The 21577-nt window shown below is 38.6% G+C and overlaps 1 protein-coding gene across 1 annotated transcript in view; it reads left to right on the top strand.

Annotated features, from left to right (window-relative positions):
* Positions 1 to 20169, top strand: part of Cluap1 (clusterin associated protein 1) — a 47526-nt gene extending 27357 nt beyond the window's left edge. Inside the window, exons 6-7 of the mRNA XM_067148976.2 lie at positions 12938 to 13254; positions 19525 to 20169. Coding sequence (XP_067005077.2) covers positions 12938 to 13254; positions 19525 to 19772 — 565 coding nt within the window. The 3' untranslated portion in view covers positions 19773 to 20169. The remainder of the gene's footprint in view (positions 1 to 12937; positions 13255 to 19524) is intronic.
* Positions 20170 to 21577: the final 1408 nt, after the last annotated feature.

Here is a 21577-nt window from a genome sequence, read left to right as displayed (position 1 = left end):
GCACATGACGGCAAATCTCCACGTAACCAGCTTTCTGATATGCCAATACAATGCACCTTATTATTTTCGAAAATTGCCTGTAGTTCTTCTAGGTGAGCTGCAATGGATAGTGAATTTAGGTGACAACACGAGAGAGCTCTCGGGTGATTCATCAGCTGCCGCCTCAGAATGGATCCCGTTGCTTACTTTTATCTTGTTAATTAATGATTTTGGTGCATTCCTTTTCAGTAGGCATTCCCATATATGTTTTCTCTTAACTGTACCATAAACTTTTTCCAAATCCAAAAATACGAAGATGATTTCCTTGTTCCTTTCCAGATGTTTTTCCATTATTGTTCGCACTGTAAATATCAAGTCTATTGTTGATCTATTCAGTCTAAAGCCATATTGTTCTTCCTCTAACTTTGTTTCTATTATATCCCTCAGTCTTTTGTCTATGACTTTCTCCATTATTTTTAACCCATGTGGTAATAGAGTTATACCTCTATAATTTTCACATTTCTTCCTATTTCCTTTTTTGAACAGTGGTACAGTGCTTCCTTGTTGCCAATCTTCAGGTACCCTTTTATTCTTCTATATGGCATTGAGGGCTCTGTATAGCCACTGTAGTCCAATGCTCCGTGCTGCCTTAATCATATCAGCATTGAATTCGTCTTTTCCACTTGCTTTAACTTTGGTCATTGCTTTCACTGCCCTTTCAAGTTCCAACCGTGTTATCAGGTTCTCTTCTTTTTCTCCATCTATTCTTTCCATTTTCTTATCTCCTTCTTCCTCCGAGCAGTCATCCTCATTATAAAGTGTTTCAAAATACTTTGCCATCACCTTCTGAAGACCCTTTTCGTCATGTTCCTTCTCTAATGCTTTGATTTTTCTTGATTTATTCTTTTCGATTTTATTACTCTGTATAATAGTTTCTGATTTCCTCGACTATTTTGCTCAATTTTGTTGGTAAACTCTTCCCAACATTTCTCCTTTTCTTCCTTGATACTCCTCTTTACTTGTAGTTTCAATCTTTTGTATTCCATGTGTAACCTTTCTATCTTATTCTCATCCCTCTGATACGTTTTTTGCTTTTCCTTATCCATTGCTTTCTTCACATTGTTCCTTTCTTTTACTTCTGTTCTTATTTTGTCTGTCCACCACCATGTCTCCTTTCCCTTAACTTTTGCTTTTGTTTTTCTGCATACCTCAATTGCTGCTTCCACAAATGTCTGTCTTAAATTGTCCCACTCTTCTTCTCCTCTTCGTATTTCCATGTTAGGTAACCTCCTTTTTATACAATCTTGGAATGCCATTCTTTTGTCCCCCTCCTCCAACTCCCAAATCCTGATCTTTGGTTTCTTCTTCAATACAATTTTAGGGAATTTTACTTGTTTTAATTCCACAATCAAAAATCTATGATCACCTTCCATACTTTCACTAGGGATTATCTTCGTATTCGTATTCATGACGTATCTTTCCCATTCTCGGACTGTTATTATAAAATCGATGAGTGTTCCATACTGTCCATCCCAAATATATTGGCTGATCTTATGGCTATTCCTCTTCATAAACCATGTCTTCTTTATTATCAGGTTATTTCTGATACAATAGTCCAACAGTTTCTCTCCATCGTTATTTCTATCACCATACCCAAGTGGGCCCAGAACATTCTCATATCCCATTCTATCAATTCCCACATGAGCATTCAGATCTCCCATTATCATGATCCCATTTCCAACAATATGCGTTTCCAGTTCATTGAGGAACTCTTCCTTTTCTTCCACGCTACATCCTGTCTGTGGAGCATACACTGTATTATCTTCAGTAGTTCCTTGTGTACATGTATGTGTATTTACATACTCAACTTTAGCTATTGGTTCAACATTCTGATTCACTACAAATCTCACTCCATTTCTTTTCTCTTTACTTTTACCCATCCAATACAAGATGTACCCCTTTCTTAGTTTCTTCATTCCTTTCCCTTTCCATTTTACTTCACTTAATCCCAGGATGTTGAGTTTTCGTCTCTCCATTAGGTCAATCAATTAATTTTCCTTCCCATTCATTGTTAAAATATTTATTGTTCTTGTTTCAAATCGGGTTTTGTTCTCTGATCTAACACTTGCATGAACATCAGGATTACCATCATACTATGCAACTGTAGTCAGAGATTTGTCAATTCCATTTCCATTTTTAAACTTCCATCTGAGGCTTGTATTGTAGTTGAAAACAAGTACAAATTTACTCATCTGCTGACCTGCTAAGCCTAACGCATCTGAGGATTTTCTTTTGGGGTTTACTCCCTTAGCTTTTGAAGATCCCTCTTCTCCACAAGGCAGTGGTTTCCTCTTCTAATTTTCCCCAGAGAGGATGAGTTGCCTCATCCACAATCTTCGCCATTCCGAAGGTCTCCTTCTCTGCCTAAGCTGCTGTTAAGGTCTTCACCCGTAACCCTGGGCATGGGTTCCATGTTATACCTCGTGTGACTGGGTCCCTGCCTGAACTTAGCTCTTTTCACACCGGCCTACTGATGTAGAAGATACCCACCCCCGCAACGTGGATGCGCCAGGCAAGAATTATAATTTATCATGGTCCTTTATTTTACCTGTTGATGAAGACATTTAGACATATGTCTAATTTAATCAAAGTTAATCTTGAGTATTTCTCTACCAACATTAATAACAAGCACAGTGTTTGATATGAAATTAGTTTCTAAAGACTTCATAAAATAAAAAAAATAGTTTTATGCAAATTTTAAATAACATTTTTTATGGCTGAGAACGAAAGGGTTACGATTTTTAAAAATTGCATTTTTAAGGTTTTACCATCAATGTAGAGATCATTTCGACCTTTACAACCTCCAGAAGTGTTATGACAAAAACTATTCATGCCATGAAATACTTCTAGCGGATTTCAATGTTCTGACAATAGCTGTTTTGCTTAATTTGAAAGGGTTATTTTGAGTTGTAACTCTTTTCCAGATTATAATAAATGATGTAAGAACTATGTGCACATCAGTTTTCATAAAAAATGTGTAAAAAGTGTATTTTTGAGATGCAGTGATGTAAACTGCTAAAACTTTAAACCTTTCTCCTGAAAAATCATGGATTTTGAATTATAATCCTTTCATTCGCTAACATTGAAAATATCATTAATGTGGAAATAAGAATTGTCTTTAATTGTGGGCACTGGCTCAGTTGAAATTTCTGTAAAGATAAAGCACAAAAGGACACTTCTTCATACACTACCGTCTCAACATAGATGGGTTCTCTCATCATCGATCGCGGTTCTTCTCAGTCCCTGATGAGCTTGTTTTTACTTCCCAGCTTCACACACAACTTCTCACTGATAAACATTACTGTATCCCCTTAGGTTTCCTACCTAACTGAATACAAACTCTGACTTTCTATGTCCCCTCGTCGCACACATTATGTTTGTCGTACTGTTTTCCTTTCCTTGTTCCTATCTCTCTGTATGACTTGTGTTGTGGTTTGAATGTATAAGCAAATGACACATACCGGACAGACTAGTAACTAAGTGGAGTTTTACGCTTGTAGATTCCCCTTTTGTTTTTTATGTAGTAATAAAATGTTGTAAGAAAGACATAGTTATCATTTGCACGTTACAACGCAACATATTGGTGCCGAAAACTCGCTCACGGTTCAAATTACGTATCACTGCATCATGAGACGACGTTCTTTGAACATTCTTAGACGAAGATACGAAGTGGAAAGTGAAGTGAAGTGCAGATTACATTAAATAAGACACGAGACTCCAGCCAGTAATACCTGATACACGCTTGATAAGTACATTATTTATTCATTCATTCTGTGAAATATATTAAGAATCGTTTGCTTAACAGAGCATGCTAGCAAAGGAATTCGCAACTACTGCATGGATTGAGTCGAAATTATTGTGAGCATGCACGCATGATTTTCTCATTGTGCACGAGTAGCCATTTTGAATAGCTATAGAAACGCCATCTGCCGCCTTCTAGGTGTCTCCACGATTAAGTACGTGACTAGTGCTGCCATCTGTCAGCACCTACTAGAGTCAGAACACTGCATACTGCGCTATCTTTACGTCTTCGACATACTACACATCAAAACTGACCCAGCCCCACCCCTGAGTCGCATACCTACTTGGAAGAGCAATAAATTACCTCACTTCTACTTGACCGGCAATCCATTCACAATGACTGACAATGAACAGCAGCTTAAGAAGCTTACACGGAAGAGAACAACTCAGTGCAATAATGCTACACGCTTCCTCACATTTTTAAAAGGCTGTAATGACTCTACAGACCTCAGTGAGATTCAACACATCCATGATCGTCTTCAAGATACATTGCAACAGTTAATAGCCTTAGATAACTCTATACATGACCTGTTACAAGATGAAGATTATGAAGCAGACGCATGCACTTGTGAAGAATATATAGATACCTCAAAGCGCGCTATTCAGAAGGCTAATAGCCTTCTCGGAAATAAGAAAGAACAAACTAGCGTGTCTTCTACACCCTGTTCGGACGTTCATCCCACGAATATTCAAGGAGTAAAACTACCAACGATCAGGCTCGAACCGTTCTCTGGTGACATAGAGACTTGGTCTACGTTCTGGGAGCAGTTCCAGTCCTCGGTCGACAAGAACCCATCAATATCCGACATAAACAAGCACGTGTTCCTGTGAGGGTATCTCGAAGGGGAGCCAAAGCGACTCGTAGATGGCATTGCAGTGCGCGCAGATACCTACGAACAAACGAAGACAATACTGGTAGCACACTACGGAGACAAGAACAGAATAATCCAGGCCCACCTGGACTTCCTGGAGAATTTAAAGCCCGCTTTCTCGGAGACCCCTGAAGAACTAAATATAACATACGTGGAATGCCACCGAAGAGTTCAAGCCTTCAAGGCTCTAGGGGAAGATGTAAACCTGTATGGTCGCGTGCTGGCGCCAAAAATCCTAAGAGCATTTTCAGCTGAGATCTGTAGACGTTGGTTGATCCACGCCAAACGCGAAAATATCCCAGAAGGTCATTTGATGACATTAATGGAATTCCTAAATGAAGAGGTAGAAGCAGCACTAAAATCTCAGAAGATACGAGGAGAATTTAGCACGCCACCTCCATCACCCTACACACCAACAGCGGCTACTCTTCAAGTTACTACGGGAGCAGAAAAATCTAAGATGAAAAGAAAGACGACAGTAACCCCCTTTTGTGCCTTTTGTGAAAGTAGAGGCCACTGGGCGCAAGGATGTAAAGAAATCGCTAACCTTCAGGACAGAATAGACAAGCTAAAACTTTCAAAAAGATGTTTCCTCTGCCTAAATAGGGGCCACAGCGTCCGCCAGTGCCATGCGCAAAATGTAAGCAACTTCATCACGTATCAATCTGTAACGCGAACTCTCAACCCACGTCTGTCAGTAAAATAGAAGTTAACACATCAAATTTTTCCTTTCTTCAAACTGCTCGTGTTTGGATCACAGGACCGACAGGAATATCTAAACTAACAAGATGTCTGTTAGACGCCGGAAGCCAGTCCAGCTTTATAGCCAAGTCTTTGGTGGATGCTCTTCAACTACGCGTGACTGGTAGTCGAGAACTTGCAGTGACAACCTTCGAAGCGACATCGAGCATTACAAAGCCACGCCGACTTATACAGTTTGACATGATTGGATTTTCAACAAAGACAATTGTAACACGCACGGCCTTCGAAAGTCAGAATACCTATTCCTCTCACCCAAGTGTCCCCCAGGATTTCCCGAACCTGACACTCGCAGACCCGCAAATTGACAACGAAGAACCACCTATTGAAATACTAATCGGCGCGGACCATTATTGGAAAATTGTAAAACTGGAACAACCGATGTCAATCACGCCTTCCCTCGTACTGCTTCCTACAATCTTCGGCTGGGTACTAACGGGAAACCGGTCTGGAGCTTCAGTAAATCAGGTTACGACGCACCACGTCTCAGTCACTAATAGTGAAATATCTGCAGAAACCATGCGAAGATTCTGGGATCTGGAAACAATTGGCATTCGCGATACACAAAACAGGACACTGAACGATACGGATGCCGCTATTCTTCACAAATTTCATGAGACACACCGGATCATAGACGGAAGAAGAGTTGTATCACTTCCATGAAAAAAGGACATCGTCTTGTCTGATAACCGGTCAACAGCTGAGAAAAGATTTCAGAGCCTTGAGAAACAAATGGATCAAGATGCGGACTTCCAAACTATGTACCACACGCATATGTTGGACTACATAGAGAAGGGACAAGTGGAAATAGCTCCAACGTATGAGACTCCCGGAAGTGTCTTCTACCTACCACATCACTCTGTGAAGAAGCAAAAGAGAAAGGGCATAAAATGGAGGATCGTGTTTGATGCCTCTTCTCATGAACAAGGCCAACCAGCATTAAATGATGCCCTAGAGATGGGACCAAATCTGCTGCCTGAAATTCTAGCGACATTGCTCCGTTTTCGAATGCGTCCAAGTACCATTGTCTGCGATGGAAGTCAAGCCTTTCTACAGCTATCCCCAGATGAAAACGACAGAGATCTCACAAGATTTCTGTGGTACCGAGTCCAAACTACCACTGACGGCACGTACCAGACCACTAGAGACGTCATAACGTATCGCTTCACTCGATTACCGTTTGGACTTACCTGCAGCCCATTCCTTCTGTCCGCTACTCTACGAGAACTGGTTACATTGCATCAGGAGAAATATCCCACTGCAGCAGCAGTCCTGGATGGTTGTACCTTTATGGACGACTTCGCAGGCCCACTCTATGTCAAGTCAGATAACACGACCAAGAAGGTTTACATCGTTCTGTTCACGTGTGCAACCGTGAGAGCTATACACCTGGAACTCTCAACGGACTTAACTACCGACAGATTCTTAATGGTTTCCAATGCTTCGTAGGACGACGAGGTGTCCCACACACTATATACACCGACAATGCTCAAACATTCCAAGCAGCTAACAGAGAACTCCGACTCTCAGACGTGCTCAGCAGTTCGAAGACTCTTGAATATATGGCACATCACAATGTTACGTGGAAGTTTATACCTCCACGGGCGGCTTGGTGGGGAGGATGGTGGGAGAGAATGATTGGCTCCACTAAGCGCTGCCTTAGAAAGGTTCTAGGTCGTTCACAGATCGATGAAGAGGGTCTCCGCACAATTCTAATCAGCATTGAAGCCACTCTGAATTCACATCCCATTGTTCAAGACGAAAGTAACTCTGAAGTGTTAACACCCTCACATTTCCTCAACGGCGAGAAACTCTCGACAATTCCAGTTGGACCTGAGCCAGTAAATAAGAAAGACCTTACAAGGGAATTTCGCACGAAGATGAAAATGGTTGAAGACTTTTGGCGAAGGTGGAAAAAGGAATACCTCCTTCAGCTGCGGAACTACCATGAGGTCAAGTCTCCAACCGGCAAACATCCGAGACTTCGAGTAGGAGATGTTGCCCTCTTACAAGAAGACGTCCTGCCTAGCCATATGTGGAAAAAGCCCAAGTCGACGAAGTCCTTCAGGGGAGAGACGGCCGAGTGAGGACAGCCATCCTGTGTCTGCCGGATGGTTCAAGAATCAGCCGACCGGTGCAACTGGTGATTCCTCTCGAAATCGACCAGGGTGGGGAGGATGTTGAGGTTTGAATGTATAAGCAAATGACACATACCGGACAGAGGAGTTTTACGCTTGTAGATTCCCCTTTTGTTTTTTATGTAGTAATAAAGTGTTGTAAGAAAGACATAGTTATCATTTGCACGTTACAACGCAACAACTTGATTTGGTACTTGTTTGTTCCTTTGCATTATTTAACTACATAAGTAATGACTGATTTCCTAGATGTTAGGCTCCTTTAATCATCGTCATTAATTATAATTAAAAAGACAAATCATCATACTAAAACTGTGGGTACAAGAAAAATTAAACATTTCCTGCCTAATATCTAGCCACTTCATTGTTCAAGTCCTTCATTGTACATCTTAATAAGCATGAAGTACACCAACGTACATAATGTATTGACTGTAGTTCGCGATATTGTTTTGAAAGTGCAACTTCTATTAGTTCACCATGATCTGTCAATTTCCATCATTAATATTTTTAAAGATGTCCAGGTCATCCCTTGCTCCATATGGTTACAAACTACGGTAGCTATTCCTTGGGTTCTGTTTTTTCAAATTTAAGATCACGGCGATTTATTTCGGAATCTGCAATCTAAGCCATGTCCATGCTCTCGGTAGGTCCTGCCTGTTTCCACTTTCCTGGTTTATTATCCACTAGTTGGCCCTACTGATATTTCGTATTATGTTGTTGTTGGCTGAGATCCGCGTAGGCCAGCTGATGTTTCTCTGAGTGTATAGTGTTTTCTGATAGTGTGTAGTTGCTCTTACTTGCCTCCTTTATTGTGTTTAGTACTTGTTTGGTGTAACCACCGTAGTAAAGGTTACACTGTTTTGCTGTGATGTTCTCTGATGGTCATTCGGTTTCAGCCTTAGTTCTTACAAAGCTTTCCCTGGCCTCTGTTATGCTGGTTTGTACCCAAAGCGGATGTGAAGGCCATATTGAGGATTTGTCTGTCACTGTTTGTCATACCCTCTCATCTGCTAACATGAGTAGTAACCCCTGCAAGTTACCTTATATATGCAAATAATTTTCTGCCATTGAATAATCCCCATGCTCCAGTTTTAGGAAGGGAAATTTTGAAGCCTTTTTTTAGTTGGTAATTGTATAGTCTTGTTAAATATGAATATTGAAATCTGTCTATACTACTGTAAAATACCAAAAATAAGTCTGGTGTGCATTAGCAATTTGCAAGAGTACATATGAATTTCCCTGGTGCCAACAGTTAATAAATCTGTGGAAATTCACAGTGTTTTCTTCATAAATGGCTGGGAGACATTGCACAATGCTATTTCTCCTACAAAAGTTGAAATTCCATTCAAAAACATGCGTGAGCTATCCATGGATATCCTAACAAACCCATAAATTTTAACCTTCTTGCTTTTGCTGTAGCTTTCAACTTAAACATTGCACTCGTAACCGCATATTCAGACTGTCTCTTTTTGAGATTTGTCTGTCACTGTTTGCCGTACCCTCTCTTCTTATATCGTGAAGAACGACCCTTGCAAGATGCCTTATATGTACAAATAATCTCCGCCATTGAATAATCCCTGTGCTCTAATTTTAGGAAGGGAAATTTTGAAGAATTTTGAATTTCTGGAAACATAGCTTTTCATCCACAAAATGCCCGGTGGTTACTGTTTTTGTGTTCAAAATGAGATTTATTATTCCATCTCGCCCACATCATACTTTCTACCAAATTTTCTACTCTGTACCTGTAAGGAGAACTCCCACTGGCCATCCTAAACATGTGATACAATTTAAACCCACACCTTGCAAATGATGCGATATGCATGTTGCATGGTTTTCGCTTTTGGCAGGAACATATTTGCCAAGACAATGGGTGAAAAAATATCAGATTTCTGTATATCAGGAGCACTGCACCAACCTTGACAAAAATAATACCTGTACTCTAACTTTCCACTGCCAGTTCTTGAAAAAAGTATGCATGTATATATGGTAATAATTTTTATCTATTGAGGTAGGTTACAGGCAATCTGTATAATTGTGCTGCTCTCATTGAGGGCCATACCAGTCTGTTTGATGTGGATTCACTTGTATCGAACTGGACTGGTATATCACCAGCAGAATAGCATATCTGTTGTCCTGATTATATGTGGCATTGTACACCAGTTAGTTCCTGCAAGTTTCTTGAGTAGCCCCTTCGTGGGCGAAACCTTTCATTTCATTTGTAAATAATGCTTTGTGTAAGTTGACACCCTGATATTGTTGGGGGGGGGGGGGTGAGGAGGGCAGACATTGTTCAGAATAATTCCTTTCCAAGATACTGCAAGTTTTCTGTCAGTCTTCTTATGTCTCAGATGGAAAGCTCAATCTTTAAAAGTCTTACATGGATTAGGTTTAAGTTGGTTTCCTTATTATTTCAAACTGGTCAGACTGAACAGCAATTTCAAGGTTATTAGCAGAAATGAAGCCTTTGGCACCTTGGGGCTGTGCTAGTCATAGGTGTGAACACTAAGAAAAATGGGAATCGCTACTCTTCCTTGAAGCAGACTATTTTCCTCCAACAGGTACATTTTCATTGCAAATCCATAAAATGTTGTGAGATTATAGCTCTCATTCTTGTTAGAGCACAGTTCTTGTTCAGTTTGTAGATTTTATGTGATAACACTCTGAGCAACTGAGCTGAGAGATCAAGAAAAGTTATACCTTGCATCATTTATTTTTTTGAAACCATCGTATACGTACCGTGTCCAGTGCAAGTTTTTGTATGTTCAGTTTATTCCTGGTGTAAATCCTGCCTGTTGTGAGATAAGGAATTACTCAACCATTTCAGTTAGTCAGCTAGGGATCATTCTTTCTAGGATTTTATGCAAATGACATAAAGAGAGATACAGTGAAAACTGTTCTAAGACCACCCTTTTTAGCAGCCAATTTTTCCAAGAACTTATTTAAAACTTCATAAAGACAATGTGTTTTGTAGGTATCTCTGTTTAAGGACTACCTCTCTTTCTGATCAACAACCAGGCATTTTTTTAGTCTGACCACTTTTAAAGGACTTTCAGGGTGAAATCTACTATATACAGCAGTTAAAATATAATTATAATCGTGAACAACAACAAAAACAAAAAAAGCAAGTAATTCCATGGAAAGAAAATATTACAAGAAATACTACTAGTTTAACATTCTAAATCCAATATGAAGGCATGTAACTCCATGATTACACAATTAAAAATCTATCTATATAAAATATGTCATGACTGACTGACTGATTCATCATCGCTGAGCCAAAACTGCTGGACATAAAGAAATAACATTTTGGGGATATAGAGTGCAGTTGCTCACTAAGGGAGGACTTTTGGATATTCCGTCACTAAGAGGGTGAAAAGGGAGGTGAATTGTTTAGATGTGTATATCTATATCTCAAAAACTTAAACATTTACAGATGTAAAAATTGGTATCAGGAATCTCCTTTAAAAATAAAGGAACACGTATTCTTTATTTCAGGAAAATCCCATTAACAGGGTGAATAAAGGTGAAAAAGGGGTTGAGTACCGTTTATGAGTATACTTATATCTCGAAAACTGAAGATGTTACAGACATGAAAATTGGTATTAGGAATCTCCTTTAAAAATAAAGAAACACAATTTTTTTTGTTTTTGGAAAATCCAGTTGATGAGGGGTGAATATGAATGATGACCAAGGGGATGAATGTAAAAAAAGACTATATCTACAGTATATCTCAGAAACGTAGCATGTTACAGATGTGAAAAATTGGTATTTGGAATCTCCTGTAAAGAAACATAGATCATTTGTTTTTGGAAAATCCACTTAAGGGGAACTGAAAAAGGGGGTGAATTTTTCAAATGAGCATATTTACAGTATATCTCAAAAACTTATAATTACAGAAGTGAAAATTGGTATTTTTAATCTCTTTTGAAAATAAAGAAACCTGTTTTTTAAAAAAACACCTAAGGTGGGGGTGGGAGTAAAGAGAACTGAAAAGGAGGTTGAGTTCTTTTTATTAGGATACTGATATTTCAAAAACTGAAGATGTTACAGGCATGAAAATTGATATTTGGAGTCACCTTTAAAAATAAAGAATTATGAATGTTTTTGTTTTTGGAAAATCCACTTAAGCGGGAGTGAATGAATTGAAAAATATTCTTTGTATGAGGATGCTTATATCTCAGCAACTAAAGGTGTTGCAGAAGTAAAAATTGGTATTTGGAATCTACTTTAAATATATATAAAAAACATGTATTCTTTTGCTTTTGGAAAATTCCCTTAAGGGAAGGTGAAATAATTGAAAAATTGGTTGAATGGTTTGTATAAAGATACTTATATCTAAAACAAAGACATGTGTTCCTTTTTTATAAAGGAGCTTCCAAATACCAATTATCATTACTGTAACATCTTCGGTTTCTGAGATATGTGTATCCTCATAAAAATAATTCAACTCCTTTTTCCACCTCCCCCCCCTCCTCCAAGGTTGATTTCCCCCCAAAAATTGCATATTTCTTTATCTCAAAAACTGAAGGTGTTACAAACGTGAAAATTGGTATTTGGAATCTCCTTTAAAAATAAAGAAGCATGTATATTTCTGTTTTTGGAAAATCCACTTAGGTGGTGTAGTGGTGGGGGAAGGACTGATAAAGGGGTTGAATTCTTTTTATGGGGATACTTATATCTCAAAAACTGAAGATATTACAGACGTGGGAATAGGTACGGTATTTGGAATCTCCTTTACAAATAAAGAAACGTGTTTTTTTCTTTTCTGACTTGAGAAAAGACTATTTCTCATATGTACAGTTCTTGTATCGCATGGTCGTCTTATCCCCAAATGGCAATACCACAGACGTGGTTTACAAATAGTTTCTGGGATAAATGAAACTCAATTTTTAGGTGCGCTTTTAACAGTGCTGAGGAATGATTACTTTTATCAAATTAAGAAATCCTTGCCATCGAAACTGCAGGTAACTGCTAGTATTATGTAATATTATTTTATATCATGGCCTTTGTGTAACAGGAACAGGTGGAAGAAAAAGTCAGACATTGAAAAAGGTGTAGGTAATCACAAATTCAGTGTCTGTCATTTATAACTTTTACATTTCGCTTTACTCTAGCACTAATGATCTTACCCGTAGGGGTTTTAAAAGACCATACCCCTAAGGTTTATGCAACTCTTAAACAGAAGCATTCTGTGTCCTAGAAGACAGTAGTTACTCACTGGAATCAAATTTAGGAATGCATTAAAAATATTTTGTCTTATTATTATCTTACATGAAAGGATGCTGTAGTTGAATGCATTGATTAAGGGAGCTATGTGGTTCTGTTTCCTAGGCCCCCCTTCATGGAAGAGTTTGAACGCTTAGAAGTAGACCTCCGTCGGCTGTATGAGGAATTTCTGGTGAGGTTCCGTTGTCTGGCCTATTTGGAGCAGCAACAGGAGGACACAGAAAAGGCAGAACAAGAGAGGATGGAGGAGAGACAGGCTGCCACCAAGAAGTTACTGGAGCAGTTCAAGCAAGAGGAGACTGTTCTTGAAGGGTCTGGGGATGTATTTAGTTTGGGTGATGGAGACATAAAGGAAGAAGGGGACGAGATTGGGAGGCTACCAGGAAAAGCAAGTCGAGTCAGAATACAGACAGCTTCTCGAGGTATTGTATGAGACATGCAGTTTTATTTCTGATTATTGGTTTTCAAGGCTGTGGTTTCCTTAATGGAAGTTTTTAGTGTCCATATGGTGTATACTCATCTATATATATATATATATAAAATAACATGTCCTGACTGACTGATTCATCATCGCCGAGCCAAAACTACTGGACATAAAGAAATGACATTTTTGGGATACATTCATATTAACATGTAGGTGCTCGCTAATAGAGGATGTTTGGATATTCCGTCGAAAAGGGGGTGAAATTTTAAAATGAGTGGATCTATATCTCCAAACTTTAAAAATTTACAGAGGTAAAACTTGGTATTTAGAATCTTCTTTAAAAATAAGGAAACACGTATTTCTTTGTTTTCGGAAAATCCCAATAGGAGGGGAGAAAAAGGGTGAAAAAGGGATCGAATGCTTTTAATGAGAATACTTATATCTCAGAAACTGAAGATATTACAGACCTGAAAATTGGTATTTGGGATCTCCTTTAAAAATAAAGAAATATGTATTCTTTTTGTTTTTGAAAAATCCAATTAATGGGAGGGTGAATTTTTAAAATGAGTGTATCTATATTTCAAAACTTTTAAAATTTACAGATGTAAAAATTGGTATTTAGAATCTCCTTGAAAAATAAAGAAACACATATTTTTTCATTTTCAGAAAATCCCAATAGGAGGGGTGAAAAAGGGGTTGAATGCCTTTAATGAGGATACTTATGTCTCAGAAACTGAAGATATTACAGACCTGAAAATTGGTATTTGGAATCTCCTTTAAAAATTAAGAAACATGTCTTTTTTGTTTTTGAAAAAAAAACAATTAATGCGGGGTGAATTTTTAAAATGTGTGTATCTATATCTCAAAACTTTTAAAGTTTACAGATGTAAAAATTGTTATTTAGAATCTCCTGTTTTAAATTTTTAAATATTACAGTGTTTCAGAATGTTAGGAAAAACATTCCAGCAATGTGAGAATGTTAATTGAGACCTTATTCAGAAGTAAAGTCGTAACAATTTAAAAACCATCTGGTTGAAGTCTTAGGTTCGTGATTTTTGGCTTGCAATAAGTAATTGTTGATTTAACATTTGGCGTAAACCGATAACTTGATTGGAGTATCTTAACTTGTTACAACCTTAAAATAGGAGCAGTTGAAAAGAAAGATTGAATAAACCATTTTTGGTACTATGGTGAATAACGACAATAACAGCCGTTAGCTGTAGATAAATAGCTGTATCAAGGGTACATAGTATAGGGCTTAGTAGCAGTGGTCTAATTTGAATTATAAAATATTACTTTTTTCAGAATGTTAGGAAATAAATTCCAGCGATATGAGAATAATTCATTTAGACCTTATTCGGAAATAATGTTGTAAAATTTAAAAATGAAAACAGCGGGTTGAAGTCTTTGCCTTGTAAAAGTAATTGATGATTTAACATTTGGCGTAGCCCATAGTGAAGAGATCAAATGTTAAAGGAAAACAACAACTTGGTTGGAGTATCTTGACTTAAAATAACCCTTCATTAATCTTGTTAGTGAAGTGAAGTTGTAAGTAGCACAGCTTGATGCTGTTGATGCATGCTGAATGCTAGCCTGTTGGTCGAAAGGGTCGGACTTAACATTGACAAGAGTGAAAGAAAAGGAGACACTGTGGTGGAATGAGAAGGTGAGAGAAGCAGTGAAAGAAAAGAAGAAACCATGGCAAGAATGGAATAGAAGTAGAAAGCAAAAGGAATTATCTTGATCATAAAAGGAAATACAAGAAATTGGTAAGAGAAGAAAATTGGGAAGAATTTACACAAAAGATGGAGTGGGCAGTAAAAGAATGCTGTACCAGTATGGAATTATGCAAAGTAATAAGAAATAAAGAGTTTATACAAAGCTGATGAAAGAGGAAGGTGGAGAGTTGATAACACATCCAGAAGAAGTAAAGAGAAGGTAGAAAGAGTATTTTGATAAAATGCTGAATGTGAGAAATTGTGCAGAGGAGATAGTAGTAATACGGTGTGATGACTCGGCAGTAGAATATGATATAACCATGTCAGAGGTAGAATTAGCAGTCCGTAAAATGAAAATGGTGAAGGCAACTTCAGTGGGTGTATACATAATATTAAAGTGCATATGAAAACAGAAACGTGTGTCTCAAGGCTAGGGAAAGGGAATAATAATATGAGTCTTTAAGAAGTGGGGGGACAAAAAAGTGTGTGATAGCTACAAGGAATTACGCTCTATCACAAGTGGCAAAAATACAGGAAAGAATACCGGTATTAGAGAGGAGAATGAGAAGAAAGTTAGAAGGACAGTTACAAGAGGAACAGTATGGCTTTAGAAGTGGAAGATCTACAGCGGATCCAGTCTTCAGCATGAAGCAATTAATGGAAAAGAGTTGGGAATATGGAAAGGATCTGGTCATGACATTCATAGATCTAACAAAGGTATAGTGTTTCCAGGGAGAAAATGTGGGAAACTATTATCAAAAAGAGACTGGGTACACAAACTGTAGAAATACTGCAAGCAGTATACAGAAACTGTGTCAACAGCATACAGACTCCGTTTGGAAAGACAGAATGGTTTAGAAATGAAACTGGACTACTACAGGGGAGTGTGCTGTCATCTTTTTTGTTTCTTATGGTTATGGTCAGAATTGTGAAGGAGACAAAGGAAACATATTGGAATAGGGAGATGAAATTATTACCATTTTGGTCACAGGGGTCCCGGGTTCGATTCCTGGCAGGGTCGGGAATTTTGACCTTAATTGGTTAATTTCGCTGGCACTGTATGTGTCATCTTCATCATCATTTCATCCTCATCACGATGCGTAGGTCGCCTACGGGAGTCAAATCAAAAGACTTGCACCTGGCGAGCCGAACATGTCCTCGGACACTCCTGGCACTAAAAGCCATACGCCATTTTTTCATACCATTTCAGATGATATTGTGGTTTGGGGAACAAACAGAAAAAGAAGTACAAGATCTACTTGATGTACTGAATGACAAAATTGTAAAGTATGGTATCAAAATCAGCGCAGAGAAAAACAAGACTATGGTGATATCAAGAGGAGAAAGACAAGGGAAAGGCATTGTGAAAATTGGTGGCTAAAGCCTTGAAATTGTTGACAGATTCAAAAACCTAGGGAATGAATTTATGCAGAATACAAGGCTGGACATGGAGATTAGCGTGAGAGTACAGCAGGGCAATGTATTCTACCAGAGTGTAAGAAACCTTGTTTGGAACACGCAAGTGTAAAGAGATAATATACAAAATGTATTATGCGCCCATATTGACTTATTTGGCTGAGATCTGGACAATGACAAGTAGGCAGCGAAATGGAATACCCAAGAATTATGATAAGGAAGACAAGGAAAGACAGATTGAAAAACAAAAATCTGAGAAAGGAGGTGGGAATGGAAAACCTAAAGGAGAGAATTGGTAGGAGTGAACTAAGATGGTTTGGACATGTAAAGAGGATGGATTAGGAAAGAATACCAAAACAGATGAAGGAGATGAAGTTTGAGGGAAAGAGAACGAGAACAAGGTGGATCAATTCACTAAAGAGGAGTGCAAGAAGAAGAAACCTAGAGTGGGACAAAATGATGTGAGAGAAATGGTGTAAGGAGAGAGGAAGGTGGAGATGTGTCGTAAATGCCTCGACCTGGCAGGAGCTGGATAAGGGGAAAGGAGGACGATGGTGAATTTAAGAATAATGTAAATTGCTAGCAGCGTAAAAATGATAGGCAGCAACAGGAGTTCTGTGCGACAGGAAACTGCCTCTCATCTTAAAGTCAAAATACGAGGGTCAAGTCATAAGTCATAGCAACTATTTTTTTTCTCACGAACAGGAGACAACACGAAAAATCTAAGATATGCATTTGGAAATATAGGGCATGTACTTATGCATAGTGCCTGAAGACAAATTCTGACTGTCACACGTTAGCGATACACATGCAGTGAATGGTATTCAGCACCTGCTCCACCGCTGGCAACGCACAGTGGAAATCTTGGGTAATTATTTCGAAGGTCTGTAACCAGTGGAGACCTGTCTTTTGTATGTAGTCTTGTGTATTTGCTGTCTATATCATACTAAAACAATGTTCACCAATGGCCTGTGTTCTGTCACTTTCCTAAAAGGATAGGGTTAAAGACAGATGATATTGTAAGAGAGTGACCATGAAAGCCAACCCTAGGTGATTCGGAGAATGGCTAGGAAGAAGAAGACAAGCTTAAATAACTCTTCCCACACATACCACATTTTGCAAACTCGCTATCTATTATAGAAAATATATTTGACTTTGTCCTCTTCGTAATTCCTGCAATGCTAAAAATATGCAGTAACAACTCAGTACTGGTTAATGAAATACTGACTGCTGGAGGTAATTAGTAGTAGCGAGTACAGCCATGTACTACCCTCATTCGCCGAGTGCACACAAACATTGCTGAGCCACTGCTACTTCAGTAGCTGTTAGTGGAAACGGTTACTGGTAGCGATACAGCCATGCGCTAACCTCATTAGCTGAGCACACGCGGGTATTCCCAAGCCGCTGTTATTTCAGTAGGTTGAATATCTCCTGTAATCATTACAATTATGTACTGGTTAAAAATACTTGTTACATTATTTCCAGCAGTAGTACTGCAGATAAAGAAATAGTAAACAGAGTGGCTCGTAGTTCCAACTTCTACATCCTCATAAGACACCTACTTTGGGATAACAAAGTGCCCATGGGAACCAAGATAACTCTATATAAGTCATACTTTGTGCCCATTCTCACATACAGTCTAGAAACATGTATACTGAAAAAGAGAGAAATGAGTAATTTGCAAGCATGCGAAATGAAGTTTTTCCAAATTACCCTTCAAAAACATGCAAGGACCCTGTAAGAAACGATGAAATCAGAATGGAACTGGAAGTGGACTCGATAAAAGAAAAGCTAAGGACTTCGAGACTAACATGGTATGGACATTGATGGTTATGAATTTCATGTTTTTGGTCCGTATTGAACTGAGAATAATATATAAGTAATAATAATAATAACGTAAATGTTTCCACCTATTTCAATACAATATATTCACAAAATTACAAAATTATACGGTACTAGTTTCGACCCATCTAGGGGTCATCATCAGCCGTATTGGAGCAAAGATCATTTGTGGCGAAATCCTAAGACAATATTATTTTAAAGAATAACAAGTGAAATGAGATGTTATGGGCAAAGGATAGGTCCTGCCATGTTGAATATATCAGCGTTACAAGCTAGAATTACGAGGGGGTGACAAAAAATAACCGGAATGATTTTATTACGGCAAAATACTGACTACCTTTATTCAAATTCACTTACAGATCTTCAAAGTATTCTTCCTCAGATACATCTCATTTCACTTGTTATTCTTTAAAATAATATTGTCTTAGGATTTCGCCACAAATGATCTTTGCTCCAATACGGCTGATGATGACCCCTAGATGGGTCGAAACTAGTACCGTATAATTTTGTAATTTTGTGAATATATTGTATTGAAAAGGTGGAAACATTTACGTTATTATTATTATTACTTATATATTATGGTATGGACATGCAAAGCAAATGCCTGGCACAAGAACACCACATGCATGCCTAGAAAGAAGGATTGAAGGAAGAAGGCCATTGGGAAGACCTAGGAAGAGATGGCTACACCAACTAAAAGACGATGCGGAGAGAAGAGGAGAGAATTGGGAGTTAGTGGTGAGAGAGAAGGCATTTCTGGACAGACAGCGATGGCGAAGACTCGTTAAAACACAATCCTACCCGGAACGCTGGAGGGGTTCTATGATGATGATGATGATATTTACCAGCCATCACTACCTCTTGGGAGGTAGGAATTGTTCTTACTGAGCAAGTGGCCGTGTGGTTAGGGTTGTGCAGCTGTGAGCTTGCGTTCGGGAGACAGTGAGTTCGAACTCCACTGTCGACAGCCCTGAAAATGGTTTACCGTGGTTTCCCATTTTCACACCAGGCATATGCTGGGGCTGTACCTTAATAAAGGCCACGGCCACTTCCTTCTCACTGCTAGCCCTTTCCTATCCCATCATCACCATAAGACCTATCTGTGTTGGTATGACAAATTAGCAATTTGTTAAAAAAATTAAAAAAGGAATTTTTCTCTTAAAAGTAGATAACTTAGTTTTGGTGTTAATATTGTAAGACTGGATTGCTTTGTTTTGATTTTTTGTTCAAATTAATTTTTTAATTAACTCAGTAAAAGCTTACATTAGACTGTGTTTCAAATTTTCTTTCAGTAATGCGCAAAGCTTCTGCTGGTGTGCAGCAGCGGAGAGTGTTTGGCAGCATGAGTGGGCCTACTGGAGATGACGAGGACAGTTTGGACTCGGACTCTGATCTTCTATTGGATGGAGAGGGTTCAGAGCTTTTAGGCAGTGAAGAAGAAGAGGAAGAGGAGGATATTGAACTTGGACCAGATGGACTTGCTTTGGTCACTAACCAGCGTCCTAAGCAAACTGAGCAACACAGTGATGATGACTTCTAGTGGTCTATCATAGGCTCACACGTGATAAGAGACGAATTGGGCAAAGGATAGGTCCTGCCATGTTGAATATATCAGCGTTACAAGCTAGAATTACGAGGGGGTGACAAAAAATAACCGGAATGATTTTATTACAGCAAAATACTGACTACCTTTATTCAAATTCACTTACAGATCTTCAAAGTATTCTTCCTCAGATACAGTACAATGGTTCCAGCTTTCAGTCCACTGTTTAAAATACTCTCCGAAGCCCTTTCTTGATAGTCTGTTGAGTATACCCGAAATTGCATTGTTTACTTCTTGGTCACTTTGAAACTGACGACCCTGAAGTTCCTTTATCACTGCAGGAAATAGGTAGAAGTCGCATGAATCTAGGTCCGGTGAATAAGGTGGATGTGGCATCACCTCAATGCCTAATTCGGTTATTGTGTCTTGTGTCCTGATTGCCGGATGCACAAGTGCATTGTTCTGGTGCAGGATCCATCTTGTTTGAGCAAAATTTGGTCTTTTTTCCTGCAGTTTTTCTTTTCAGTGTTCCCTTTAACACTTCATAATAGTAATAAGCAGGAACAGTATGTTGCTTTTTCACTATATGATTGTACAAAGTACCCTGCTTATCAAAAAAAAAGATAAGGTGCATGATTTTCCCTGCACTTACTTGAAGTTTGGCCTTTTTGGGTCTTGGACTGGAAAGATGTTTCAATTGGGCACTTTGCTGTTATGTCTCTGGATTATAATGATGTAACTGGGACTCGTCACATGTGATAACCCTGTCCAAAAAATCTGGTTACCGCCGAAGTCTCCCTTTCTATTCTTGACATGCCATCACACGGTGAACCTTCTGTTCATCATTTATCATACGTGGCACCCTCTTTGCTGAAACTTTTCTACACCCTAGAACATTGCGTATAATGTCTTCGGCTGATGCATAGGAGATGTTTATCATTCCATCAATCTGTTCAATAGTTTAACGGTGGTCTTTCCACAACATGACATCAGTTGTGTTTAGATTGTTGTTGGTTTTCAAAGTTGAGGGTCTTCCAGGGCGTGGAGCATCTTCAAGATCAGTTTTACCCACTTAAAGCATTTGTGCCACTCAGAAACTTGCGTCCTTCCCATGGCTTCCTCTCTGTAAGCTTGCTGCAACATTTCCACTGTCTGTGTCGAGGAGAACACACAATGTAATTGAAGCGCGCTGCTGAGACTTGAGATCTAAGTTGGGTGCAGTGAACACTGCCTCCTTCCTCAGCTGCTCCCCTGCAACTGAGAAGCCTGAGGCGAGTGTATCATTCAAGTACTACCACCTGCTAACTCCAGCATAAGATTATTGAAACACAAAAAATTCATTCCCATTATTTTCTGACACCCCTTCGTACTATTACACTGGAAATGAAATTAGGACCTGTTCTATAGTGATACCAATTTTATGTTGTTTGATACTGAGACCTCTTTTTAAGCAATGAAGCTTATTAGAAAGGTGGAGATCCCAATCAATTTTTTTCATTATATTCAGCATGTTCATTTATGAAAAGGTTGTGCTTTTCTTTCTTAACTTAATCACACAGAATGAAATACATTGGAATAGGATTATAAAATAGATTCCAAGATTGAGTTCACTTCACAAGAGACCAAATAAGTCCTCTGACTGCAAGAATCATGATTTTCTTCCCTTGGTTTATTGTGAGTTGTGTTATCATATATAATATTCATTGCAAGACTCGCCAGGTGTAATACCAAATGGTGGAAGTTACTTATTTGATGATAATACATGTGGAAGAAATTGTCCATATAAGTGAAGATAAATTTAA

This window comes from Anabrus simplex, chromosome 6, assembly GCF_040414725.1.
Source record: "Anabrus simplex isolate iqAnaSimp1 chromosome 6, ASM4041472v1, whole genome shotgun sequence".
Classification (NCBI taxonomy): Eukaryota; Metazoa; Arthropoda; class Insecta; order Orthoptera; family Tettigoniidae; genus Anabrus; species Anabrus simplex.
This window is presented reverse-complemented; position numbering and strand designations above follow the sequence as displayed.